This window comes from Nesoenas mayeri (genome assembly GCF_963082525.1).
Source record: "Nesoenas mayeri genome assembly, chromosome: 1".
NCBI lineage: Eukaryota > Metazoa > Chordata > Aves > Columbiformes > Columbidae > Nesoenas > Nesoenas mayeri.
This window is the reverse complement of record NC_137541.1, coordinates 108,238,964-108,263,100: the sequence shown is the minus strand read 5'-3', so window position 1 is coordinate 108,263,100 and position 24,137 is coordinate 108,238,964. Positions and strand designations below refer to the sequence as shown.

General features: G+C 36.8%; 1 protein-coding gene across 4 annotated transcripts in view; it reads right to left on the bottom strand.

Annotated features, from left to right (window-relative positions):
• The window catches only part of CNKSR2 (connector enhancer of kinase suppressor of Ras 2), a gene marked incomplete at both ends in the record, with an annotated part of 212,516 nt that overhangs the window by 55,275 nt on the left and 133,104 nt on the right, over nt 1-24,137 (bottom strand). For all 4 annotated transcript variants that reach the window (XM_080363336.1, XM_080363337.1, XM_080363338.1 and 1 more), the window contains 4 exons: nt 637-710; nt 2,796-2,968; nt 3,826-3,874; nt 23,218-23,432. In XM_080363336.1, the coding sequence (XP_080219462.1) occupies nt 637-710; nt 2,796-2,968; nt 3,826-3,874; nt 23,218-23,432 (511 nt within the window). The remainder of the gene's footprint in view (nt 1-636; nt 711-2,795; nt 2,969-3,825; nt 3,875-23,217; nt 23,433-24,137) is intronic.

Here is a 24,137-nt window from a genome sequence, read left to right as displayed (position 1 = left end):
GGATTTATGCAATGGCACAAAGCTGGATGGTATCATACACAGCTAGGTGAGAATAAAATTTATTTGAGATCTTTAGGTCATACCTCAAAAATACAGCAAATATCTGGCATTCTTTGTTTGCTTTACTTTGCCTTAAGACTGATACACTGTGTCAGCAAACTTTGAGATGATGCTAACTAATTTGGAGTTACATTAAAGATTGATGCCTGGGCATGAACTTGAGGACTTTTTTATTTAGTCTCTTTATTATGGTTAAAGCTCTTTACTGAGCTTGAAGGTATTACACACACACTGTCCAGCCACCAACAAAGAAACAAACAAAAAAACCCCAAATCAGAGAGGAAATAGCAGAAGGAAGGAAAACTAGGAAGACAGAAGCAGGCAAGCAGCCTTCTTGCTCTTAATTCATTTTGCACTCGTCAAGCACTGTGATTCATGATGAAGTAAGAAAAAACCTTCAGGAAAGATGGCACACAGAAACCACACTGAATTTGCGTGTTCTGTATAAGCTTATTCTTTGATAAAACCAAGTGATCATTGAAATGAAGTCCATTATATCACTGTTACAGGGCAAAAACCTTGTGCTTTGCTCTATGTTTTCTATTGTATCACTGCATTCTTTCTGAGCGTACTCACTATTTTTTGCGGCACTCACTGGCTCTGTCAATTTTAAATTCAGGTAGACTGATGAATCCTTCTGCTTTTTCATCCTGCAAAGATAATTCTAGATATTACTTTTGTTAAAGTGTCAGAAAAAAACCTTACCACACTGAAAACTTGAAGGTATTTTCACTTGCTTGCTTCTTATGTAAGGAAGACTAATGTATACTCTGCTCTGGCAAACCTCCCACAGAAGTCACTGGGACTTTTGCCAAAGTAGTGAGACAGTTCCCTTGGTGTAAAATACAATTTTAAATACTCAGTTTTCTCAAACAATTTCACAGCTGAAGCAGCATTTGAAAAGATACAAAATGACCAAAAGTATTCAGGCAATTAGTTATTGTAATTAGTTAATTTTGGGGGAAGATGTGACTAATTAGTATGGAGAAATGCAGCCTACAGAAATAGGGAGAAAAGCTATTTACATGTGTGTTGTTTACCATCTTTATATGATATCATAGCTAAGAGTAATGATATCTCTTCAGCTACGTTCATCTCTCTCCAACACTCAAGAGAGGAGATATCTGAGCTTCCTCCCCTCTCCTCTAAAGACTTGCACATAATTTATTTTATGAGATATTCAGTCTTCCTTGACTTTTCATAATTTGAAAGCTTTTTTTATTTTAAGCCACTAATACACCAATAACACTGACTCTCTATTTAACTGCTCATAACTTTGCATAAGAAATTAGTACAGTATCGTACAAGTGAAGCTGCAGAAAACACAACATCTTTTTCTCAGAATGTCCATGGTTATTTATGCTACATATGCAGTGCATGTGACTGTATCTTTTCTTAAAAGTAATGATGTAAGACACAAACAGCACATAAATCTGGAACTAGAGGTATTCTGTGGAAGGTACAAGGCGGTAACAGGTTTTTAGCAGGTATTTTAAAATCAAAAGGATGCTGTTTAGAATAATCGTGCTATTTCTTTTTTGCATTGTTGCATAAGGAAACAAAATTTTGGCAAGAGCACTGTTTGCTTTTCTGTCCATCCGCCACTGAGGCTCTCCTTGCCAGCTTTTGAATCTATTGGTGATTGCAGACACTTTGGTGAGGGAGCTGAGGTCTCAAAAATAACTGAATCTTGGCAAGTCTCTGGGACACCTGGGATGGGGGTAGACAGAGGCACCCAGGCCACTGCCATCTTCCGCAGCCACAACTCAGTGGTTCCATATGCTCCTTGGCCACGGCTGGTGACCAGTCATCATACTTATAGATAGAAACTACCAACCTGACAAACACCTCCTAGTAGACCTTGTGGGGGGAGTATGGAGAGGAGGAAGTGAGGGTTACTGATCTGCAGCTGAGATCAAGGCACAAATGGGATGAGTCTGTGGGAAAATGGGTTTTGATAATGCTGTTCATGGAATAACTTGCTTTCTGTCTATTTGGGGAAAAGTTGGGGATCACAATAGTTTAAAAAGGTTATGTATAAATGCTTGCAGTGGTTACAAAAGTCCAGAACTGAGTGTATCCACATATTTACTAATGAGACTAAACAGGGTTTAAAATTAAGGTTTCCTAACTCACTGGCAAAAAGCTTTTTTGCTAAAGCTGATATAAATAAACGCATACTAATACAGAAACATGTTACATAATCAAAGCTGTACACAATTCGGTTGGGCTGCTCTGGTGTTCTTAAGTTCAGCACATATGAGCACTGAAATCAGACTAAAAGCTACAAAGAAGGAATGACAGGAGGACATGACTGAGAAAACAAAAGCATCTTCCTTATTTGCCAGAGGTTTTGGTGATTACACTTGCACAGATAAACAAGCAACACCAGGCAGCACATCATTAAAGTTTACACTTCCATGACTAAGCTGGAATGACAGGATTAAATACCTTCTCCCTTTCAAGGGTCTGAGGATAGATTTATTCTAAACTGGTGAGAGTAGGACAAAGGAAAGTGTGTCATTTCTCCCTGTAATAAAAGGTGAATTTGAAGGACTAAATATCTCCAGACCTTAATGGTAATTTAGTCAGGCAGTTAATATTAATTTTGATATGATTATTTGGGTGAATAAAGTTATTCAAATATATAAGCACTCAAAGCACTGGCTTCCTGCTGTCTCATGGCAACAGCACAACACAGGTTATTTGTGGAAACAATGAGCACAGGTGCTTACCTCTTCATTGATGTACCAATATAGAGATGTGTCCTTCAGGACAAACCAGTATTTTTTCCATTTCTGGGAGAAATAACTCTTGGCATCTTTCTTTTTCCAAAGCCAGCCTTCACAGTCTCCTCGACCAAGATCTTTACATGAGATGCGTCTTTTACTTTTACCAGGAATAGGAGCTGAAAGTGACAAGTTGATGTCAAAGTGTTTGACTTGTCCACTAAATCAGTAAGACAGCTAGCCAGAAAGTGCTATATATTTGCTCAACAAAATTAATTAAAAATTTCAACTTCAGTTTGCCATGACAAAACTTCTATTTCGACCACAAAGTCTGTGCCATGTACCATTAGTTGAAAACCAAACCAAACCATGTTCAGCACCTCAGAGAGCCCATATTCTATGGATAAGACAAAAAAAAAAGCAACATGGAAAGAGAAGATGTTATAGAGAAGAGGCTAGATATTTAAAAATAAGAACAATTGTTATTTGTAATTTTCAACAAATTAATATTTCACATCAGATTAAAGTACACAGCATATAAATTCATGTACTTTCACACTTGGCTGCCAGTTGTTCCATATTTTTGTGAAATACAACTGTGTAAGTACTTCATGGGTATTCCAGAAAAACCCTCTTTGCAGCTCTTTTTGCAACTAAACATTTCCTACAGCCTTTGTACTTTGTAAATCAAAGGAGGAAAATTTTCTACAATATAAATTACCTTACAGTTTAGGTAATGAGCAAGGGCTGCAGTAAGGCACTACATGCAAACAGCTGGAAAAACCATCCTTGCCCCAAAGAGGGCAGAGTCTAAGTACCCCCCCCAAAAAAAAGACAACAGTGGATATATGCAGGTAGAGGAGCATTAGGAAACTGTGACATCAGTATTGGACTAACACCTTCTCGACATGATCAACTGAACTGAACACTGGGTTAGAGCTAACAAGTTCTAGTTCCTCAGAAACTGCAATATCATAAACATTAAAGTTGGCAATTTCCTTCCTACCAATACATGAAAACAAATTTAATTTTTTACCTTTATTCTTCTTTTTACTTTTCTGCTGTAGCGAAGACTGCTGAAATGTCTACAAGAAAATCAAAACAGAAGAAGTGAAAATATAATGTTTATATTCAAGCACATCCTTATCGTAAAAGAAGTCTAATGTTGTGAATGCTGGAGTCATGACCAGGTAAGACCTTCAACCAACAGACTGCTAGGCCTAGGAAAAATGGTAAGTTTAGTTCATATGTTCACAAGGTTGTAAAGCAAAACCACACAGTGAATCATCTTAAAACAGAGCACAAATTAGTTTGCCAAAACAACTGAAGTTTCTCTCTACAACGATCACTCCTCTCTTGTTCCATTAATAAGGAAGGAATGTCTCCCTTTGGTTAGAATGATAGTGAAGCTACACAGCTCTTGCATTGCTAATAGTCTAATTAAGGTCTTCCTGGCACAAATATGGAAATATGCAAATTGACAGACTGCCTAATGCAGCTATGAAGGCATTTATATAGTGGTCTTTAGAAGACCACATAATTTGCTCAGAAATGGGCCTAATATTTTTAAAGAAAACAATGAAATTCTGCTAAATCACAACTGGGGAGAAGTCTCCCAAACAAATACTCTGAAATAGAAACCATTTTATTTTTTTACCAGGTTTGACTGGAAATATTTCCCTCCAGTTGGTCCATGCCCATGAACTAACCCATTTCCTTGACAATGAGACAAGATGGAAGTTATTCCTTTACTTAAGATCCTAGCTGATTAAAATGACAACACATACTAACATATTTTACAGTCATTTCTATGAAAAAACTTTAACTTAGATAATCACCATCACTCCAGTGAATTAAAAAAAATACATAAGTAATCAAAACTTTTAAAGACATTATTTTAGTTGCTTTGAATTTTAGTCTTCTGTAAAGATAGTCAAATATATTAGCGATGAAACTAAGAAAATGCCATATTAGAGTGTCTGAGTGTTAAGACCTCTTATTTCTCCTTACTATGAATCAACACAAAAATCAAAACTTTTGTGCCACTTGTAAAGAATAAATCTAAGCAAAAGCATTGACAGCCCTGTGAGCCAAAATCCCACTCCTAGCTGATAAGAGAAACCCTCACCCAAGCTTACAAGACTCTCTTTTCAACTCCAAGAGCTCCTTTCCATTTTCTCCTCCCCGCTTCCTGTACACCTGAGCTCAGCTGTGGGAGCCTGAGGCTCTACTTCCAAGGGATGTCTCACCTCACAGCTGAGACATTCTCAAGCAGCAAATACTAACATGTTTGTGCGGATAAATTACCAGCAATACAATGAAAATTAAATGTGATATCAAAAATCAACTGACTTAGTAGATGTGCTGATTGCTTGTAGGCTGCATCTGAAGAAAGCTACTCAACTGAATTGCCACCTCAGATGGTGAGAATAGGCCTCCACTGGGAAGACAACAGGAACCCATTTGTTTTGATTCCCTGGGTGTCGTCCTTTTCTTCTGCTACTGGTGTCAATTCACTCAGCACCAGCTCTTGGCAAGTCAAGACAGCAGCACCATCTCAGCTTACATCACATGAAATATTTCTACCTGTGTAGGACTAAGAGACATCTTTAGGGGCAGAAATGTGTAAATAACTCCCTCTTAGATGCTCTAAAAATCTTACCTATTTCAAAATAGCTGAAAAAACACATAACACAAACTCAAAACATTAGTACTTCTCGGTTAAAAAAAAGATACCATTTCATTCTGCTGCTTGACTTTTCTGCACTGATATTTTCACAGTGCCAAAACAGAAAAGGAAAAGCTCTGCTTGGTTTTCTTTTAAGTGATTCTGAAAGTGTATGAGAACATGAAGAGACTTCCCTTTAAATGTTTCAATAGTAGATTGAACCTGCAAAAGTGAGCTTGCACTTTTCAACTTCTGAGGCAATTTTTGGGAAGAAAGGGTAATGAAGGGATATCAGTTTTAAACAGGAAGGCAGCACGAAATTTAGACGTCTAGCCATTTTTTCATACATTATGTCATATTGCAAAATAGAATGTTTTTATTTAATTCAGTTATTATTCTAAATTAGCTCATTAAGTTAAGGACACAATCTACAACTGAGTGAAGTTCTTTGGAACTGTTCAACTGACTTCAGTGATTTTAGCTAATACTTTAATTTATTTTACATAGATTCAGGCTTCAAGTTGGCCTGTGCAAAAACAGCACCGGCTATTTTTTTTTTTTCTTACCCACTGTGCATTAGTCAATGTCCTTCAGTTTCAAATCCACATCATGCATATTTCCAAAAAAAAACCCAAATAAGGATGAAATCTAAAAACATTTCTTCTGTTGCTTTTTATAGGAATTAACCAAATGCAACCTGCAGCCTCTTCCCAGTTATTAGATAATGCTTCATGCCATCTTCTCAATGCTGTTTAGAATCCCAGAACGTTGAAGGAAGTCATGGACTACCTCTTGCTTAAAGCAAACCTTGCTTTGAAGCCAATGCTGGGTCATGTTCTTTAAGGTCATCTCCAGCCTAAAACCAGCTGTCTCCAAGGAAGGAGATTCCACAACGTGTCCTAATGTTGGCCACTATAACGTTTGCCCTTTTAAAGCTTAATTCCGTGATGTGGCAAATATAAAGATTTATTTTTAATGGTATGAACCCTGAAAATATGTATTCACACCAAAGCCAGAAATTCAGTTGTATTAAAGCAAGTTTGCTGCAAGATGCTGTTTAATCACCCACCCATGAGGCCAGATTTCAACATAGGTTCACTGCATTTAGATTCTGACAAATCTTAAGCTGTGAGAAACCGCTTTCATAAATATCTTGTCCCAGTTTCCAGGAAAACATCTTTCCTACTAATTCTGAGAGAAAGCACAAAATTAAATTAAACCAGCATTTTATATTAAAGTTGTTAGTAACTCAAAATAATAAATAAAATAGAAACAAAACAGCCACTGAAAAGATTAATTAGATTAATATCTTAACTCAAATGAAAATTTGGCCTCCTGGAGAAAATTTGCAACTGGTTAATAATATTCTGAATGACAGGCTTTCCAGTTGCCTAAAATACAATTAGAAAAAACTTTCCATTATCTAGAAGCAAGACATCACCTGATGTCCAACATATATAAAAAAATCCCTTGAAAACCCTGACCCTCATTTACTTGAATGCAAGATTTTCTCCTATCGTATGTGGTATTTTAGCTTGTTGTTTTTAATAACATACCAAGACTAAACCCCCTAACAAATTCATATCTAAGTAGAATATCAAAGAAACATTTTAGGTATTATATATGTCTGCCTTTGCTATCAGCAACCTCCAAAGCACATGTATTTAAAGAGAGACAAAACATGATCTATTACAGGGATTTTTGCCATGGTTCTTTTTTCTTTTTTTTTTTTTCTTTCCTTCTTTTTTTAACAGTGGTACTAGCCTACATTTACCCCTATCTTTCTGAGGGCTTAGCTCCACGTCCAGTGGAGATTTCATTGTGCACAGAACAGCCATAACAGTTCCTCTTCCTGCAACTGTTCATTATTAAACCTGCTATGTGGGTTAAACTTACTTTCGCAGCCTTCAAAATGATTGTCAGAGTTCTGAAAGCCCAGCAGAAGACTGCACAACTGTAAATAGCAATCTGCTATAGGGTATGCCTTTCCATGCTTTTAGGATGATAGCACAGAAAACATCCAGGTGGAGATTTACACTAACTATCTATAACTATATTTGTTCCTTTACTAAGAAAATAATCACATATAGTTGGTATAATCAACAATATTTGTATGCACATGATCATGCATCAGCATCTTTGTATGTACAACACAAAATTTTCAAGAAATGAGACTATCAGGTTTTTCTTTCATCTTGAGAGTTATCTAGCTTTCTGTGAGCTTTCAGCTCTTGTAAAAAAGTACTCATTCTTGGTCAGTACTAAACCTTCTGTGTACTTGCTCAGAAGTGAAGCAAGCTTGAAAGTTAGTCATTAACATTCAGAAGCCTGAACATGTGAGTATTTATTATGAACTACTTAGTAGTAATTTGATAGTTGTCTATTTGGAAAAACATATTTAAATCATATATTTAACATATTTAAATTAATAAACTGATCTTCCAATGCTAATATTAAATTGGAGTGAAACTGCTATCATGAGAGGTGAATATTTGATAAAACTCATGTTATGATGAAAGTTAGAAAATGTCTATTCCAGTTGATACTTCAAATAAAAGTAGAAGACAAGTAGACTGGTTATCAAAACTATTAATTTGGGAGGACTGGTTATTCTGCGAAACTTCAAGAGTCTGAGGAGGAAGTCTAAGGATTTGGGGTCAAACTACTCCTACATAAGAGCTTTTCTAAAATCTAATATAAATTCTATGTGTGACCACCTGAACATGATGTCCATGTCAAAAAACTAGCTTTATTCTAATGGTTACATGAACCTCTTCATGGTTACAGTATTTGTAGGTCTACCAAAAAAAGACCATAACTGAAGTTTTTCTGAAGATCTGGATTTGCCCCAGCAATTAGTATGAAATTTGACAGCTCCTAAAATCCTATTTCAAGTGCTCATTTGTTTCTTCACTTTTCAGAGATTTTGCACTCGCTCATTTTTGGAAAGCTGGAAGAGAGAACCAGGTTATGGAAATAATAACCTCCAATTCTTTTACCCGAATTTGAGTTCAGTCTGATGGGGAAAGAAAATGGCAGGTATCTTTATAGTTTTTTTGAGAGCTCAAGTCAAATCCAATTTTTCTCAAGCTGCAACATTAGAGCCTAAGGAACTATTTAGAGTTAGACAGTTCCCCTCTGTCACTATATGATAACTTTGTCTAGTTTCAGCAAAGTAGCTTGTAACATTTCTGATTACTGGAACTTTCTGCTGCAAATGGGAAAGCCAATACCTGGAAAAAATGAAAGCTGGAGCTGCTAATTATTTGATTGAGCTCTCACACTCAATACTTTGAGAACAACGGCAATGATCTGTTTTCACAGTTTTGGTACACCACATATACGTGTTTCTCTGCATTTGGTGTGTTAAGACCCACAATTTTGGAGCTAAAAGAAGAGTGAAAAGGGGGAAAAGTTCAAAGTTATTTATATTACATTGTCACACTATCCATCACTATCAAGAACTCATGCTTAATAGTACTTGCAACAGACGATTTTGCCAATTTTTTTTTGTTTACCATCTTGTTTAGTCTCCATTAAGAGCTAGTGGTAGTACTAATTATTTTCATGGGTATTTGTCAAAAATATAGTTTTCAAGGACTATGCTAGAAAGGTATGACGAGATAAGACCTCTGGAAGCTCAGAAAGTTTGAAACCTTCTGCCAATCATCAGCAGAATTTCATTCACAACAGACAACTGTTTTGTTTACAGCAGGACCAGCTACTGACCTATGTCTAGCCCTCAAAATAAGCAAAACGATTACTGATATAGTCATCTAGGTCTTGAGGCTAGCTGAGTTCCCACGGGGCAGCTGCAAGGTAGTTTTTGGAACAAGAGCTGAAGCTGGGCTACGCAGGACTTTACTGACATACGAAAGAAGAGACAAGGCATGACTTGGAATCAGTTACCAGGGCTCAAGGTCAAAGGAAGCATCTATGGATGAAATTGCACTCAAAAGGGAACCTACTAAAAAGCAGGATAAAGAAATACTATGTTCTAAGGTATAATCCTGTTTTGAAAGGCAAAAACTTCACTGCCTTGTTTGAATAGTTTTGCGTGTTGTCTGGGGTTCAGAGACTGCTAACAGAATGAATATCTGCAAAAAATCTCACGCTTGGCATATCTGATTTTTCAGGTCATGCAGGGTGTTGTACGAAACACTCTTGTTCAGGAGATGCAAGTTTCCCCATCACAAAGTTAGAGTTAAAATGCCTGATGAGGGAAGGAGTTTTCAGATTTGAAATCCTTCCTGGGAAGCTGGAAGTTCTTCTCTGCCATTGCATTTTCCTAGAGGGAAACTAACACACAAACTCAAAGATTATTCCAAATCCTAATCTATTATCTTTTCTTCTTAGATTTTGCTTAATAATTGTACATTTTATTTTTAATTCTGGATTTTGAACTTTGCATACATTCAACATTCTCTGATTTATCTGTGGCTACAACTATTTTGTTGCCCAAAACCAGTACCAAGTAGCACTAAGTTGTGAATAAAGTATTTTTAATATGCTGCAAGAGTTCTAGTTTAAACAATCCTTCTCAAAGCAGGGCTTCACTCTGGATAGGTAAAAGGCAAACGCAGTAAATGGGATTGCTCATGTGAGAGAATATCTAATACAAAATGACAGCAGTGAATTTATGAAAGCAGATCCAGAAATATTTCCTACGCTAAAGTCAGAGGCTGATGACAAAACAGTCATCATATGTGAGTAACTCATAAATCCATGGTGAGTTGGATGAAAAGAGATTTACAGACAAAGGACGCCACAGTTGATTAACAATGCCCTGAAACCTTCAGTAGTGCCTCTCAGAAGCAAAATTTCTTGAATCGTATCTTGATCTTGTGGTTCTTTGGTAAGAGATACTTGTGCTCTCCCTGCACAGTACTCTCTGCTCTTGAGCACACTCTATAATAAAAATACCATACCTGGAATTAAAAGGATAACATTCACTAAGGTTCTAGCTAAGATATTTAATGCTAGAACACAGTATGAACATTATATATGAACAGACTTCTAAAAGTGAGCTTTTGTAGTATAAACAAAACAACGCCAACAAGTAAGGTAGAATCATTATACTAAATATCCTGTGGATATTTCTCTTTTAAATGGCAGGTACCTCAGGCAGAGAGAAACATGAATCACTTCTGTCAAATGGGTTGTGAGAGGCACAGACAAATTAACAGTCACTGGAAGAACAGCTCCCAAAATTCATGGCTTGATATGTTATCCTATATGCGTATATTCCTCCTCCTCCCTCAGTTTTGCCTTTTCAGAACTATAAAAAGGTGTTTCAATACTAAGACCAAATGAATGTGTATTTGGCAGCAGCCAAAAAGACAATTTCAGAAAACATAATTTGCTACATCTACCTGACAAGTGATGGCCCTGTTCCTGCTCCTTTTCTTCCCCCTCCCCCTCCCACCACAGTAGCTTTATCAAAGGTTTCTAGGAAGTACATGGCCATGCCTTCTATCACGCATGGTCACCGCTTTTACTGGTTCCTGTATTTTTGGAGCTCTGCCCATGAATTCACAATGCACGCATTTTGCTAGTGACCACAAGGATAAAGAAACAGTGTGTGTCTCAAGAGGAATATACTAAGAGCTTTTTACTGTAAAAAACGTAGCTTTAGACCTTGAAGATGTCCACTTTGTAGCTGCTTCTGTTGCAGGCAATGGATACATTACCTGTGCAGGGTGCTCTCCTTATTACATAGTCAACAAGGGTTGATAACATCAAAGATGTCTAATCTTTTCATATAACTGTTCTATGGCTGCTTATGCAAGAAGATTATGCTAGCTAGTGACAGAAATGTCATTGTCTGAAACATGATAGCAAGCACAGCTTTTCTATTTAGGGATTCAGTCTCCTAACTCTAAACATTTTCTTGTAATTTTTGGGGGGAGGGCCTCTGTGACAAACGTTGCGTTAGCTGGATGCAAATTTGAAGTTGCACAAGCTAGTGCAAATTGTTTGTGCAAAGTCGTTAGCACAATGCATGCAAAACTTAGAAAAATGAAAACATTTTTTAAATCTCCAAGCCATGTTGAGAAAATAATAAGCAGAGATCCTACTTTCCATGACCAGGGAAAGATTTTCCTTCTTAGCCCTTAAGTCACAGGACTTAATTGAAATACTGAAGCAGTAAAACTTCTGGACAATATCAAATTTAAATGAGAGTTCTCTTATTCCCCCACTATCTTTTTGACTGACAGAACAAGGACTGCAGCACTGTCATAGCTGCCTGAAACAAATGAGGATAAAAAGTTAAACTAGACAAGTGCTGTTCATTAGAATAATTTATTCTGAGATCATTCTGCTGCTCTACATCTACTCTGAAACATGTAATTTTTGGTACCTCCCACACTGCTTTTATTGACAGTAAGTAATCTAAGAGAGAAAGGGAGGTTCAAAAACTATATGTAGTCTATAATGGCAAAAGTCCAAGATGCATCAGTTGTTCCATCACTATGTATATTTCAGCTGCATCTTTTTAAGGAGGAAAAAGAAACGGAATTATGACCCATTACAGAATAGTATTTAACCCTTCATTTTGATTTCTACCCCAGTGCAATTCCCAGATTCATCTCTTACTGAAGAGAATGGACTAGCCAGAGAACCTCAAAATGGCTGTGGCAGGAGGGCACCTCTGGAGACTGTCTCATCCAACCTGTTGTTCCAAGTAGGGTCAACTAGAGCATGTTGCTCAGGGCTGTGTCCAGTTGGGTTTTTAATATCTCCAAAGATGGAGACTCTGCAAACTCTATGAGCAACCTGCTCCAGTTAAACCATCTTCACAGTAAAAGTAGTTTTTAGTTATGTTTACATGGAATTTCCTATATTCAATGTACATCCATTGCCTCTTCTCCTTTCGCAAGGTATCACTGAGAGGAGTCACCTCATACGCACTCCAGAAGCCTTGTGGATTGCTTGTGCCCTGCTCTGTTGCCCCTGCAACAGATACAACAGTCAAACAAACCTCTTTCAAATCATGCAGTTTCCTCCAGGAAAAATCTGGTTTTGCTTAGACAATTTCTGTCTTATTCACGGGAAAGGTAGGCCCTCCGTATGTTTATCTAAACACTAAACCAATAAGGCTACCCACCAGATTTAAGAAACTTATTCTGCAAGTGATCTGTGTTAGATCAGAGAGGTGGTCTGTGGCACATCATGGAACTGATCCTGGACCCTCTGGGAAGAAAACTTAAGCTACTGTAAAACATCAAAGAAGCCAAGTTTAGAGCATTCACAAAATCTTGCATCAGACCCATGATCATTCTAGACGAAAAATCAGTAGCTTAAAATAAAGGTCCCATGTCCCCCTACAACACCTAGGTGTTTGCTTATGATGAAAATCACATGTGCGGGTCCTTTTGTAGGAGCAGTCAATGCTTCCAGTTGTGTCTCTCAGTATGACTTCTTTCCTATTGCTCAGTGTGGCTGAGTGCAGGGGATGTAGGTGCTCTGTAATGAATGAAGGCAGAACTGAGTAAAGAGATTTTTGCCTTAAGGAAGAGATACTCTTGCAAGCTATTCTCTGTTAGCACTTGGGCATAATATTCTTTCAGTGAGAGAAACAGAAAACTCATTCTGACTTTCAAAATACTAAGTTTTTGGTGAAAAATCAATAAAACAGAAAATTGTGCTTTTCTGGAACTAGGGAGTTTAAAAAGGCTGTGGTGCAAACAGGAAATCAGTGCAGAGTTGTGTGTGAAAAAGCAGTCTTAGCAGAGGAGATGCACAAGACAAAGTACAGCCATCAAAATGCTTTCTTTCCTCATCTCTAGAAGGCAAAACATACAAATCCAAATTTTCTTTTTTTAAGTAGTACTATTCATCAGGAGAAAAACTTATCTACTGGACATGTCCTTACTATAATTTCCAAGGCTTGGAGATTTCTCTCCATTTGTACCCTTCAGGACTAAAATGACATTTTCAAAATGTAATGCTTTGTGCCTCTTTATCATTGTACCATGCTACCAGAAAAGGCTTGCAGCAATAGCTGTAGTAATAGTTACATATCAGGGCTGAATATGGGTAGCTTTTGACTACAGGAAATAACAGGATCTTGAACAGAGGGGAAGTTTTCAGGGGGAAATAAGGGAAAGAGCATTTGTACCTCAGGTATTATACATTCTGTTAAAATTTGTACCAAACACTTCCATTGCACCTATGAATTAAGGCAGAAAAAGAACAGTTCATTCCAGGGTAGAAGTCACATTACTTGCTGGAATTTAGTGAAATTTCCTCTGAGCATAAGATGAAACAGCATGTCTCAGAAGGTGGGGAAACATAACATTTGGTCTTTTTAATTCTGTGCTGGTTATGGTGACCTTATGGATACAAACCAGCTTACAAAATTATTTTTACACTTCATTCTAAAGTCAGAATTCTGTAGTGTTAGACATACTATCTACTTAGATTAATCTGAAAGCAAAGGGATATACTTGAGAAATGGACAACAAGCAGTTATCACTATATGAAAAAAAGGAGGGCTTTTCCTTCACAATACAGCAGCAGAGATGGATTGGCTGACTCAGAGATCAGGTGCTAAGCAACAAGCACTTCTTCCCAGTACAATAGAAACACCTCATAAAACAGCTTCTGTTCTGCAGCCGCACTGCTGCAAAGAGCCATTTTCCTCCCAGGTGCAACCATACAATCTTCCATGTTATGGGTCAGCAATAGGTTTGAGGAGCCACTGCCATGGAAGCGGGGCAGAGGAATGGGGCAGAGACTCCTGCGGAGTCAAAACCACTGCTTTGAAAAAATCACTTGTTCAGAAACAATTGTGCTGTTTGTCAAAGCCTTTTGATATGACAGTACTCTGAAATGGGCATCTGCCCCCCTTTAATCCAAACATTTTCACCACTAGTACATGTTTTATATAATATCAAATTTCATTGTGTGTGCCAGCTGGTGTCCTCGGTTCACAGCTTTCATAGTCCTGGTGCCTTCCTTTTCCTTGTGCAGAAAGAAGTAGGGAGAGGAGCCAGTTGAGAAGTCAGGACCCAGATCTAAGGTCTCATAGATGTGACACTCCCCACCATATTGCAGTGACAACTTATGCCAAGTCCCCTCTGTGCAATGCCTGACATACGCTTCTCTGCTACAATATTCTGTGCTTAATCTCTTCTTTATTAAAGGGGAATAACTTATTATACCTTAAAAGAAATCTCTGAGCTGTGCTATTGTGATTGTACTAGCTACAGGTAACATAGGTTACTGGTGTACAAACAATGTTAATACCTACAAAGGCAAATGTCCTTTATCAGGTAGTGAAAGCAGGATATAACCAGGAGTGATTAAACGAAGTAGATAACAGAAAAAATACAGAATGGGGATGTGAAAGGAAATTGGGAAATGTTCTGAGCTGAGAGATTTATTAGTCTATAGATCTACATCTCTTGACAATGTAAAAATTACACTTTCTGAGCATTATATCATATGCAGCAGGGAATAAATCTAGACTGGCAGAGCTGGACTAGATGACCTTTACTGTAACTCTCTCATTTTTAAAGAATTCCCCAGCTTCGTCATGGAAAGAAATCATATCTGGCCATTTTTTACCTCATGCTCAGGCTTGAAAGAAGGTAACAGAGAAAGTTTAAAATAAAAATTTGCCACAAAAAACTCCAACTGTGCTTCATGGTGGCCCCCTCCAAAATCTCACCTCATATCTAGAGCATTTTGTTTTGCTGCAATAGTTAACTCTGGATTTTAATGACAGGCTATATAGAAATAGATGTAAAATCTCCCACATACAATACCTTCAAATTTCATTTTGGCAACTGCTTCCCCAATAAGAGAAAATTCATAGTATTAACTGCTGCTTTAAAAGAGAAGCGATGCAGATGTGAAAATATTCTCTCATCTGTGATAGAAATAATATTCCTTATGAACAATGCAAGTCTTATTCCATATAATTAAAAGAACTTAGCACTCCCTCTTCGGGAGACAAAATATTATTATTTCACGAAATGTATGCTTAACCAGAACTCAAGTATAAATCCGCATATGCACATCCACTCTCTTCAGTCTTGAGTTTAAAGGACTGAGAGTCTAGAACTGGTAGAACAAACGTGAGATTACTGAGGCACTTTCACAAGATGATTTTAGCTAAACAGCAGTAATACAACAGCAACTATGCCTTCAACTCTGGCAAGTTACTCTCCTCTCGGTTACCACTGAAATCACTGTTTTATTGCTCACCATCTGCAGTGCAGCAGGTTGGGAATGAGCTCGTGCACTCTCCATCCATCTCAGGAGGTTTTCAACACCCAACTAGGCAAAGTCCTGAGATGCCTTGTCTGACCTCAGAGCTGGCCCTGCTTTGAACCAACACCAGAGTAGAGACCTCCTACCGTCTCTCCTAGTCCAAATTATGCACTTTATGCTGGTTTCTGAGGCTTTTGTTTGTTTGTTTTTCTATAGGAAATTCATTAGGAGTGATGCCTTTCTCTTGCTGGGACGCTAATCATAATTTTGTTCTCTTTCCTGCCCTGTGTCCAAATTTTCTTGAAATTATGATGACTGGCCCTCCATTCACCCAGTATGCCACTTTTTACTGGTTCCATCATTAGCAATAGCAATGCACACCATGTTAGAATGTGGAATTTAATACATATCTGAATAGGATTAAATGAAGGTGATTAACTGCAATAGCAAAGGACTAGACCCAGGAGGCCTCTCTATTCCTCTATGTTGATTGCGTTAGTCTAAAAATAATACAATTTCCTCTTCCATTAGGAAGGAATTTATATGCTGTTTCTCTCTTGTCTTTTATCTCTGAAATGTAATTTGTTTTGGACCAGATTTTTACCAAACCCAGATGGAATACCTAGGTTTACTTTTTAGAACAACAATCTTATGGCTGTCCCAATTACTTTCAGTTGTGACAAGTACCTTATGGAGTAAGGCATATTTTGTTTATTGGTTAACTGTTTCACCCTTTGTTTTATAGGCCACACAGTTCACTTATGGCCTAGAAGAAGTTGCTACACTGATTTCAACAATGTAACTACTATTTTTATTACATATTTTGTGCTTGTTAAATTTTTGAAGTGCTGCATTCAAAAAAAGGAATATATATATAGGATAATTTAGATAGATTTCTTTTTCAAGTGAAGAAGCTGGCCAAGGGCTGGAACCACTATTCCATCTTGAGAATGTGAGAGGTGCTGCTCTTCTGTCTGAATCAGATACATAAAACCACGAGTCTGCAACTGAAAGAAATGAAACATGTGCCAAAGCTGACTATGGGCAATGAGGTGATTGTGGCTGTGGAACACAATAGTGTTTCAGACTCATGAAAGCACCAGATATGAATTTCCAGTTGTGTTTCTTCCTCTTACCCATCTACCCCTTACTGAATTTTTAAGTTTTTGTTCTTTCCAGTTATCTCTCAGAGCAAAAGACCTTCTGTAACAGAACTATACTAGAGGAAGCTGACTAGAGAAATGCAAATAAGCTAGGTGCTCATGATGCCTTCAGAGTGAAATTGAATATTCTACTCTGCATTGCATTATATGAAACATTTTACCAGTGTTTTTCCTTTGAATAGACATTGAGTGTTTTAAAAGAACTCCAAACCAGATTATTCTATAACTTCATAAGCCTATTAATCTCTGTTTCTACTACAGAATGGTGAGCTCCTTCCATTTACACACACATGGATCTAAATATCATCACAGCCTTCTGTCCTTGTTACATGCTCATTGATGGGAAAATGAACAAGGACTTGAAGTGACAAACAGGCCAAAGTGCTCTCTTACATCCCCATATGGCTACAAAACTAAGGTGAGATACGACCAGTGTAACCTACAGAAGAAAGGGACGTAAATATCACACATGCTCCAGTTACCTGCAGAGGATATCCCACTGTTTAACTTTTACCAGAGCCAAGCTATGCTGGACTTTCATAAACATACAAGTACTTGAGAAGAAACTAGGGCATCACAGTGGTTCAGACTATTGGACCTGCTCTACTGAGGTTCCCAGGAGCCTGCTTGGAGTCCAGACTGAGAGTGCTATTTTTGAAAAGGCCTGACATTGTGAAGAATGACAATTTTCTTCACTTGTGAAATTTCAATAGTATATATGATACTTTCAGTTGAGGTTTGTGTTTTCTGCCTTTACAGTGGTAGCTAGTGCATGCACAATTATATTTAGACTGTAATCTTCAAGAAGGAGTTTAAAATTCCTTTGCTGATGATTGATGCCTGTAAGTCCATAATAATTCTGCAAGCTTCAGTATTATTTTAACACAAATATTTAAATAGAGATGAAAGACCATAGAGAAGAAGCAATACTAATTCAAGTGTTAAAAAAATCATAGAAATACTTATGGAAAATACTTTTCACTATGCACTTAGGTTAAACTGCTAGACTTTTATGATATAGTAATTACAAGTCTAACTATAGACAATTGTGAAAACAGGGAGAAAAAGAAAGGAAAAGAGAGCCTTGATATTTAAATACTGCCATAGTTGGACTTCAAACATTTTCAAGAAGAAAGTGTACAAACTCCATCTGTTGTAACGGTACAATGACATTCTAGGTTTCAGACACCTACTTAAAATCTGTGCAATTGATTTTCATTTTTTACTCTACTGACTTACTTTTGTTTAATTACAAATATCCATAACAAAAATTCACCAAACAGAAATGTGTTAAATACTGTGATGCTTACAATTGTAATAACTTGCTAGTTATTCTGTGGAGTGGTTTTGAGGTTTTTGTTTTGTTTAGTTTTTTGGTTTTTTTGGCTTCTTTTGGTAAATAGTTTTCCAATATATAGTTCTTATTAGATGCAATTTCTATTCAGAAGATTTTTGCAAAAATTGATGGGTAGCTTGGTCAAAAGTTTATCAGGAAAATAATATTCATATGTTCTGCATTGTCTTAAATGCTAGTTACTGAGTACTACAATTAGAAGGTTTCATAAATACATGCCTGTTAGATTCAAGAATTTTCATTTAAAATGTAAGTACTTTATGTTAAAGTACCTTCTCTTTTTCCTTCATTTCAGCTTTTCTACAGAGAAGAATAGGAGTAAGAGAAAATCAACCACTTAAGTAGAGTTAGACTTCAAAGTGTTCAAAATCACGAGCTTTTGGTAAATTCCCTGCATTGAGAATATCTAAATTCATAGGTTTTAATTAGAACTTTTAAAAAACATTTTCTTGTATTTTTCTCTGTGGAGGGGTGGGTGAGAGGCAAGAAATATCTGGAAATATGCATCATTTAAGTAGAAAAGTTATTTTTTTCTTAAAAGTTACTGTCTCCTTTCCAATTTATCTTATCAGCTAAATATTTATTTTTGCAATAGGTCCACCAGCAAATCTTCTTCACTTAAAGTATGTTCAGCAAGATCACTGTTGCAACCAATCGAACTTTGTTTGCCCAGACTGATGTGGACCCACCAGCTCTGCTGAGCAACCCCACTGAGCTGAAGCAGTACAATAATCTCACGAGGACTGGCAGAGAGAAACAGCTGAAATTAAAACCATGGCCAAATCCCTCATCATCACTGCCTCTGTGTCCTCACTGGCAGAGTGGAATGGAGAGTGCTTGGCTCTCTGTAGGTGCTCACTGCAGCAAATACTGAAATTAATTATTTGAGTTAAGAGTTGCTGTGCTGCACCCCAACCACATGGGTAGTTACACGTTGTTAGAGAGGAAAAAAAAGTTTGCCAAAGGTGCACCAACTTCATTAAATTTGCAGCAAAAACCCCCACCCAACTGATAGCTTTTATTTTATTCCTCCCTTATTTAAACTAAAACTGGAACATTAAAGACAGTGCATGTGTACGTATCTACACATGTAGATTCAGCAATATCCCTAGGGAACAAAGCCCTTGTTTCTTTCCTGCATTCGTTCCTGAGCCACCTGTTCCAGATGAAAGAACTTTAAGTGGTATATCTTGCTATTAAACTTACTTTATTTTCAAATATAATTAAAATGACCAAGAAAATTAATGTAATTAATTAAACAATTTTAAATAGCCTGGCTATCAGCAGTGAAAAGCTGTTACTCTTTTGTCACTTCTGCTATGACAAGCAAGTCATTAGGTCTTGCTAAATACATATGAACAAGCGAGCATACACTGGAAAAGGCAAAGGGATAGGAGACAGGAAGGGAGAAGGAGTAAGGTCAAGAATAAAGTTTATTGGTATAGGCTTGGAAACAGATGTAAGCAAAGTTGCCTTTTCTTGTATAACTCCCTACTATATACAATAGGCTGCAACCTTTTCTTTCCATAGTCCTGCTGTTTCAAGACTAAAGTTGTATTGATCCAGACAGAAGCAGATTATTATTAACCTGATGCAGAACTTCTTTTGACTCCTGACACTATCTCCCTCTTAAATAACCACATTGTTTTCCTGCAATAAAAACAAAGCACAATGTACCAAGGAAATTTCTACACAGAATAACATAATGAACTTTAAAAACTATAATCATGTGTCAGAGCTTTCATGTCTTTTCCCCCAAAGGTCCAAGACAATTTTAACTGCAGCATTTTATATCTACAGTAATAGATCACATTGAACACCTGCTCGCACACCAGATTAACGACAGCTCGAATAGTTTGCCTTGGCTTAATAAAAACATTAACACTCCATGTTGGTATTTCTTTTGCAATACTGAGGAAAAAAAATAGAATGCAAAACCAACAACTGGGCTAGAAATCAATGAATGGTGGAAACACTTTCTGGATCAGGACACAAAACAAAGCAAAGTAGTGAAGAGACCATGTATATGAGAATTAAAAAAAGACTATAAGTGGATACAAGAGATGGTTACTTCAGAGACATAACACAAACTCGTTTGTCTTCCACTATTATATTAGCTATCAAATCAGTTATGTTCAGTGGACACAAATAAACACCATTCATTTTCAAGGCCATGACTGAAATGTTCTCTTGACCACACAGTTTTTGATTGTAACGGCAGGTCAACAATATAAACACAATTCTTAAAACCAGTGATTTTATGCAAATTTGGTATACTGACAGTCACAAAAACGCTGGACTGCCATATTCTTGTGATCACTTCAGAATATAACAATTTGAGTCTGATGGCATTTTTTAAAATAACTTTTAGCAAATAAACAGCAACAACACAGTTCTAAATTACCATGGTAAATTTTTAATGCCATCCACATTGTTTACAGGGCAAAATCATACTATTTCCATTGTGGTCATTTAATTCATCAGTGTGATTTTTTTGATCGAATAATTGCCTCTTTTATGGAGCCGTGTATAAAAGCAGTAGACTCAAGAAGCTGAAGTCAGCATAATTGTAAAAGCTGCTTTCCTGCAGAAAACCTTCACAGTGAAAAGGTAATCAAGATGCAGAAGTCAATGGCTGCAAAATGCAAAAGGACAGAGGTCTCCAATTGTAAGGGAAATTAATAATTAACTAGTGGGATGTATTCTCAGTCCAAAATTACTTAACATGTGCATCAATGGGCTCAAAAAAGAATGAAAACATCATTGAATAAAGGTAACAAAGAATTGAAGACCAGTGGATGATGTGAGAGATGAATACTGAGTGAATAGTATGGTTTCTGTTCCAGGGGATTCAGAAAGAAGGGAAAAGAAAATAGAGGAAAAAATAAATAGAAATGATTTTTAAAAAGTGTTATTTCACAGAATTTGCATATTAAAAAGATAATTTCAAAACAAGGGTTTTGGTAGTTCTGTTCCACAGCAGATCCCAGATTCCTGGAGCTTCAAATACTCCATGTTATGGACTCAGGAATCAAAAAGGCAAAATTGAGGGCCCAGAGCCCTTATTCTATGGTATTTGATACTTAGGGTTGCTTCAGTGAAATAGATTATTTAGCAAACACATCCAACAAGTCATATGTTTCAACATGGCCAACCATACACAATATTACCTATTTAAGAATAAAGAATGCAAGATAGAAATTAGACTGGGAATACTGGTCTTGCAAATAAGTGATTTGGAAAGGTGACATTTCAAAAAAAAAAAAAACCAACAAACAACAAACCAAAACCAAAACACACACAAACCCAAACAAAACCCAACAAGAAACAAATAAACAAGAAACCCAAACAAGCAAACAAACAAAAACACAAAACAAAAATAAACAAACTCAAGTAATAAACATAGAGGAAACCAAAGAAAACCCAAGATGGCACCTTAAAAAAAAAGTTTTTCTCACTGCACAGTGTCAAGAATTTAACATATACTAACAAAGAAATGTTATTGAGAGATGAGTATTCTCTCAATACATGGAAAGTGTTGCAAATTTACCACACTATTGTTTATGGAGTAGAAAGTTCTACGTTACACAAATAAGTTTTCTAGTTTTTCTGTAAATATTTTATTTTAAAGGATCTTGCACTGATTAGAATCCTTCTAGGAAAGGCTGTAGACATTACAAAGAGGACAGTTTGGGGACTCTTGCAATCTCCTTTGCTTTATTTATTAAGGAAACACTATATATCTGTCTGCCTTTAAAAATGGAAATCTTCTCACTCTCAGATTTCCAACTCACAAAAAGAGTGTAAAACTGAAGTTGGAAATAATAATGTGAGAAAAAATGTTTATCATCATACCTAAACTACTACAAATGAAAATGAAAGGGAATAGCAGTCTTTGCATCTAGGGACCTTATTTAATTAAAATACACCCCAAGCAGTTTCTTTTAAAACTTAAAGACATGTTCTCTGAAATTTGTCAGACTCACCTGTACACTGCAGCACACTAAGGAGTTTTAGAAGCCAGTGGACCAAGAACTCAGAGAGTGCAAATGGATATAAAGGCTCCATTAGTTTCAACTGATCTACACCATCTAAAATGTGATAGTCCTTAGTGACGTTTTACAACAGGAAAACCAGTTACTTGTCTCTTACACGTTCAGTGAAGCTCCACCTGCCAGTTTCTCAAAGCAGACATCCTGATGAGCCCACACTGCTGTCTCCCTTAAGCACTGGCAATCTAAACTACATACTCTTTGTTAGTATATAAAGATAATTTCAATTATTTCTAGTGTTTTGCTGCAGAGTTACTGTGTGTGTGTGTATATTCCTATACAACGACATATTTTACTGAGATCTAAAACGTAGATACTTTTATGGGGTGAAGGTGATACCATATCCAAAATATGTTGTGATCTTCTAACTCTATTTTTTTGACACTTTTCAAAACAAGCAAGTTACAGCAATTTTCCTGTTACATCCTATTCAGCAGAATCCCTTCTGTCACATTCACTTGAGTTATTGAGGGCTATGTGTTAAAAGCAGATACATGCATTAGGGCTCCCCTTACCTCCAAGGAAAAACAAATTCCTCCCACAAGTTTCCCTGCCATTATCGGGCCTCTCAAGTATCTGTAGTAATGGGGTTGTCTGATAAGACTTAGCATATTGCAGTGACGCAGATGCTGGAAAGAAGGTTTCTAGCCAGTCTGGAAACCGCTGCTTCTTCCCTTTCCATCAGCAGCAAGCAAGACAAGGCAGAGATACCACACTTCCTTTCAAACATGACATCTCTTGAGTTAAAGGAGATAAATCACTGGTGTCTATTCCACATTTGTAACAGCAAAATAAGGAATTCTAAAATATTTATTCAGGACCTAGATGTAGCCAGAGGACTAGTTGTAGTCAGAGGACTAGGAATCAGTGCAACAGCAGTAGTCCAAATAAGGTTTCAACACCACTATAAAAACAACACAGTCACCACAAGCACAGAGCAACAACGGTTGTTAATGTTATTTTTACTCACGTGGTACAAAGCGGTCTCTGGTCCAGGTGTGCCCATGACTTCTTGTCTCAATGAGTCCATCTGTAAACTAGGCAAGAGCGAGTAATGACTAGGGCTACTACTCTTGTCTCCTTTCTTTTTGGATTTTTTCCCAGTATCCTTTTTGCTGTTCCTTTGAAACATGTAGTCTTCTTGACCTATTTTCTCATTGCTCATATAGCGAAGCAATGAATTTTCTGTGGAAAGAAAAGTAGTGGAAAACATCATTGTAAATTGTTGTATGTATGTTAATCCCTTTTCCAAAACATATAATATTCTTGCTAAGACCTACTGTCAATTTTAAGTCTTCAAGACTATTTCATTAACAAAACTCATTTGTTTCTTTGGTCTAGATATAATAAAAACCCAGTCTTTTTGTAGGGAAAATTCATGATTCTTGCAATTTTCTGCTATCTTTGACAATAAAAGGAACAGAATATTAAGGAATCCCCACATCAATAAACTTCGTCTTGAATTTTTCAAAAAATGAACAATGGTACACTTATGATTACATCTGTAATATTTTCTTTAAACAAGATTCTAACGAATACAAATGATCGTGGTGCCATATATTTAAAAGTAATTTGTTTTCAACATTCATTTGAGATCACTCCCTGTATCATCCATCCTTTCCCTGAACACTCTACTAGCATCTGCCAGCTTGTAACTGAGGGACATCCTCAGCCAGAAGCAATGTTTGTGAATTTAGGAAACCTCAGCAGATTTGTCTTTCACAAACTTGTCTGGTCTTTCCTAGTATTAATATCTACAGCCTCCTGTGGCTATGGGTTCCTTAGCTTGAACCCAAACTGCATGAGGAGCCAGCTCTTTTTCTTTCTAACCAGCACTCAACCGAGATCTTTGATGTTTCTCAGGTCTTTTTTTCAGAAAAGCAGTGACAA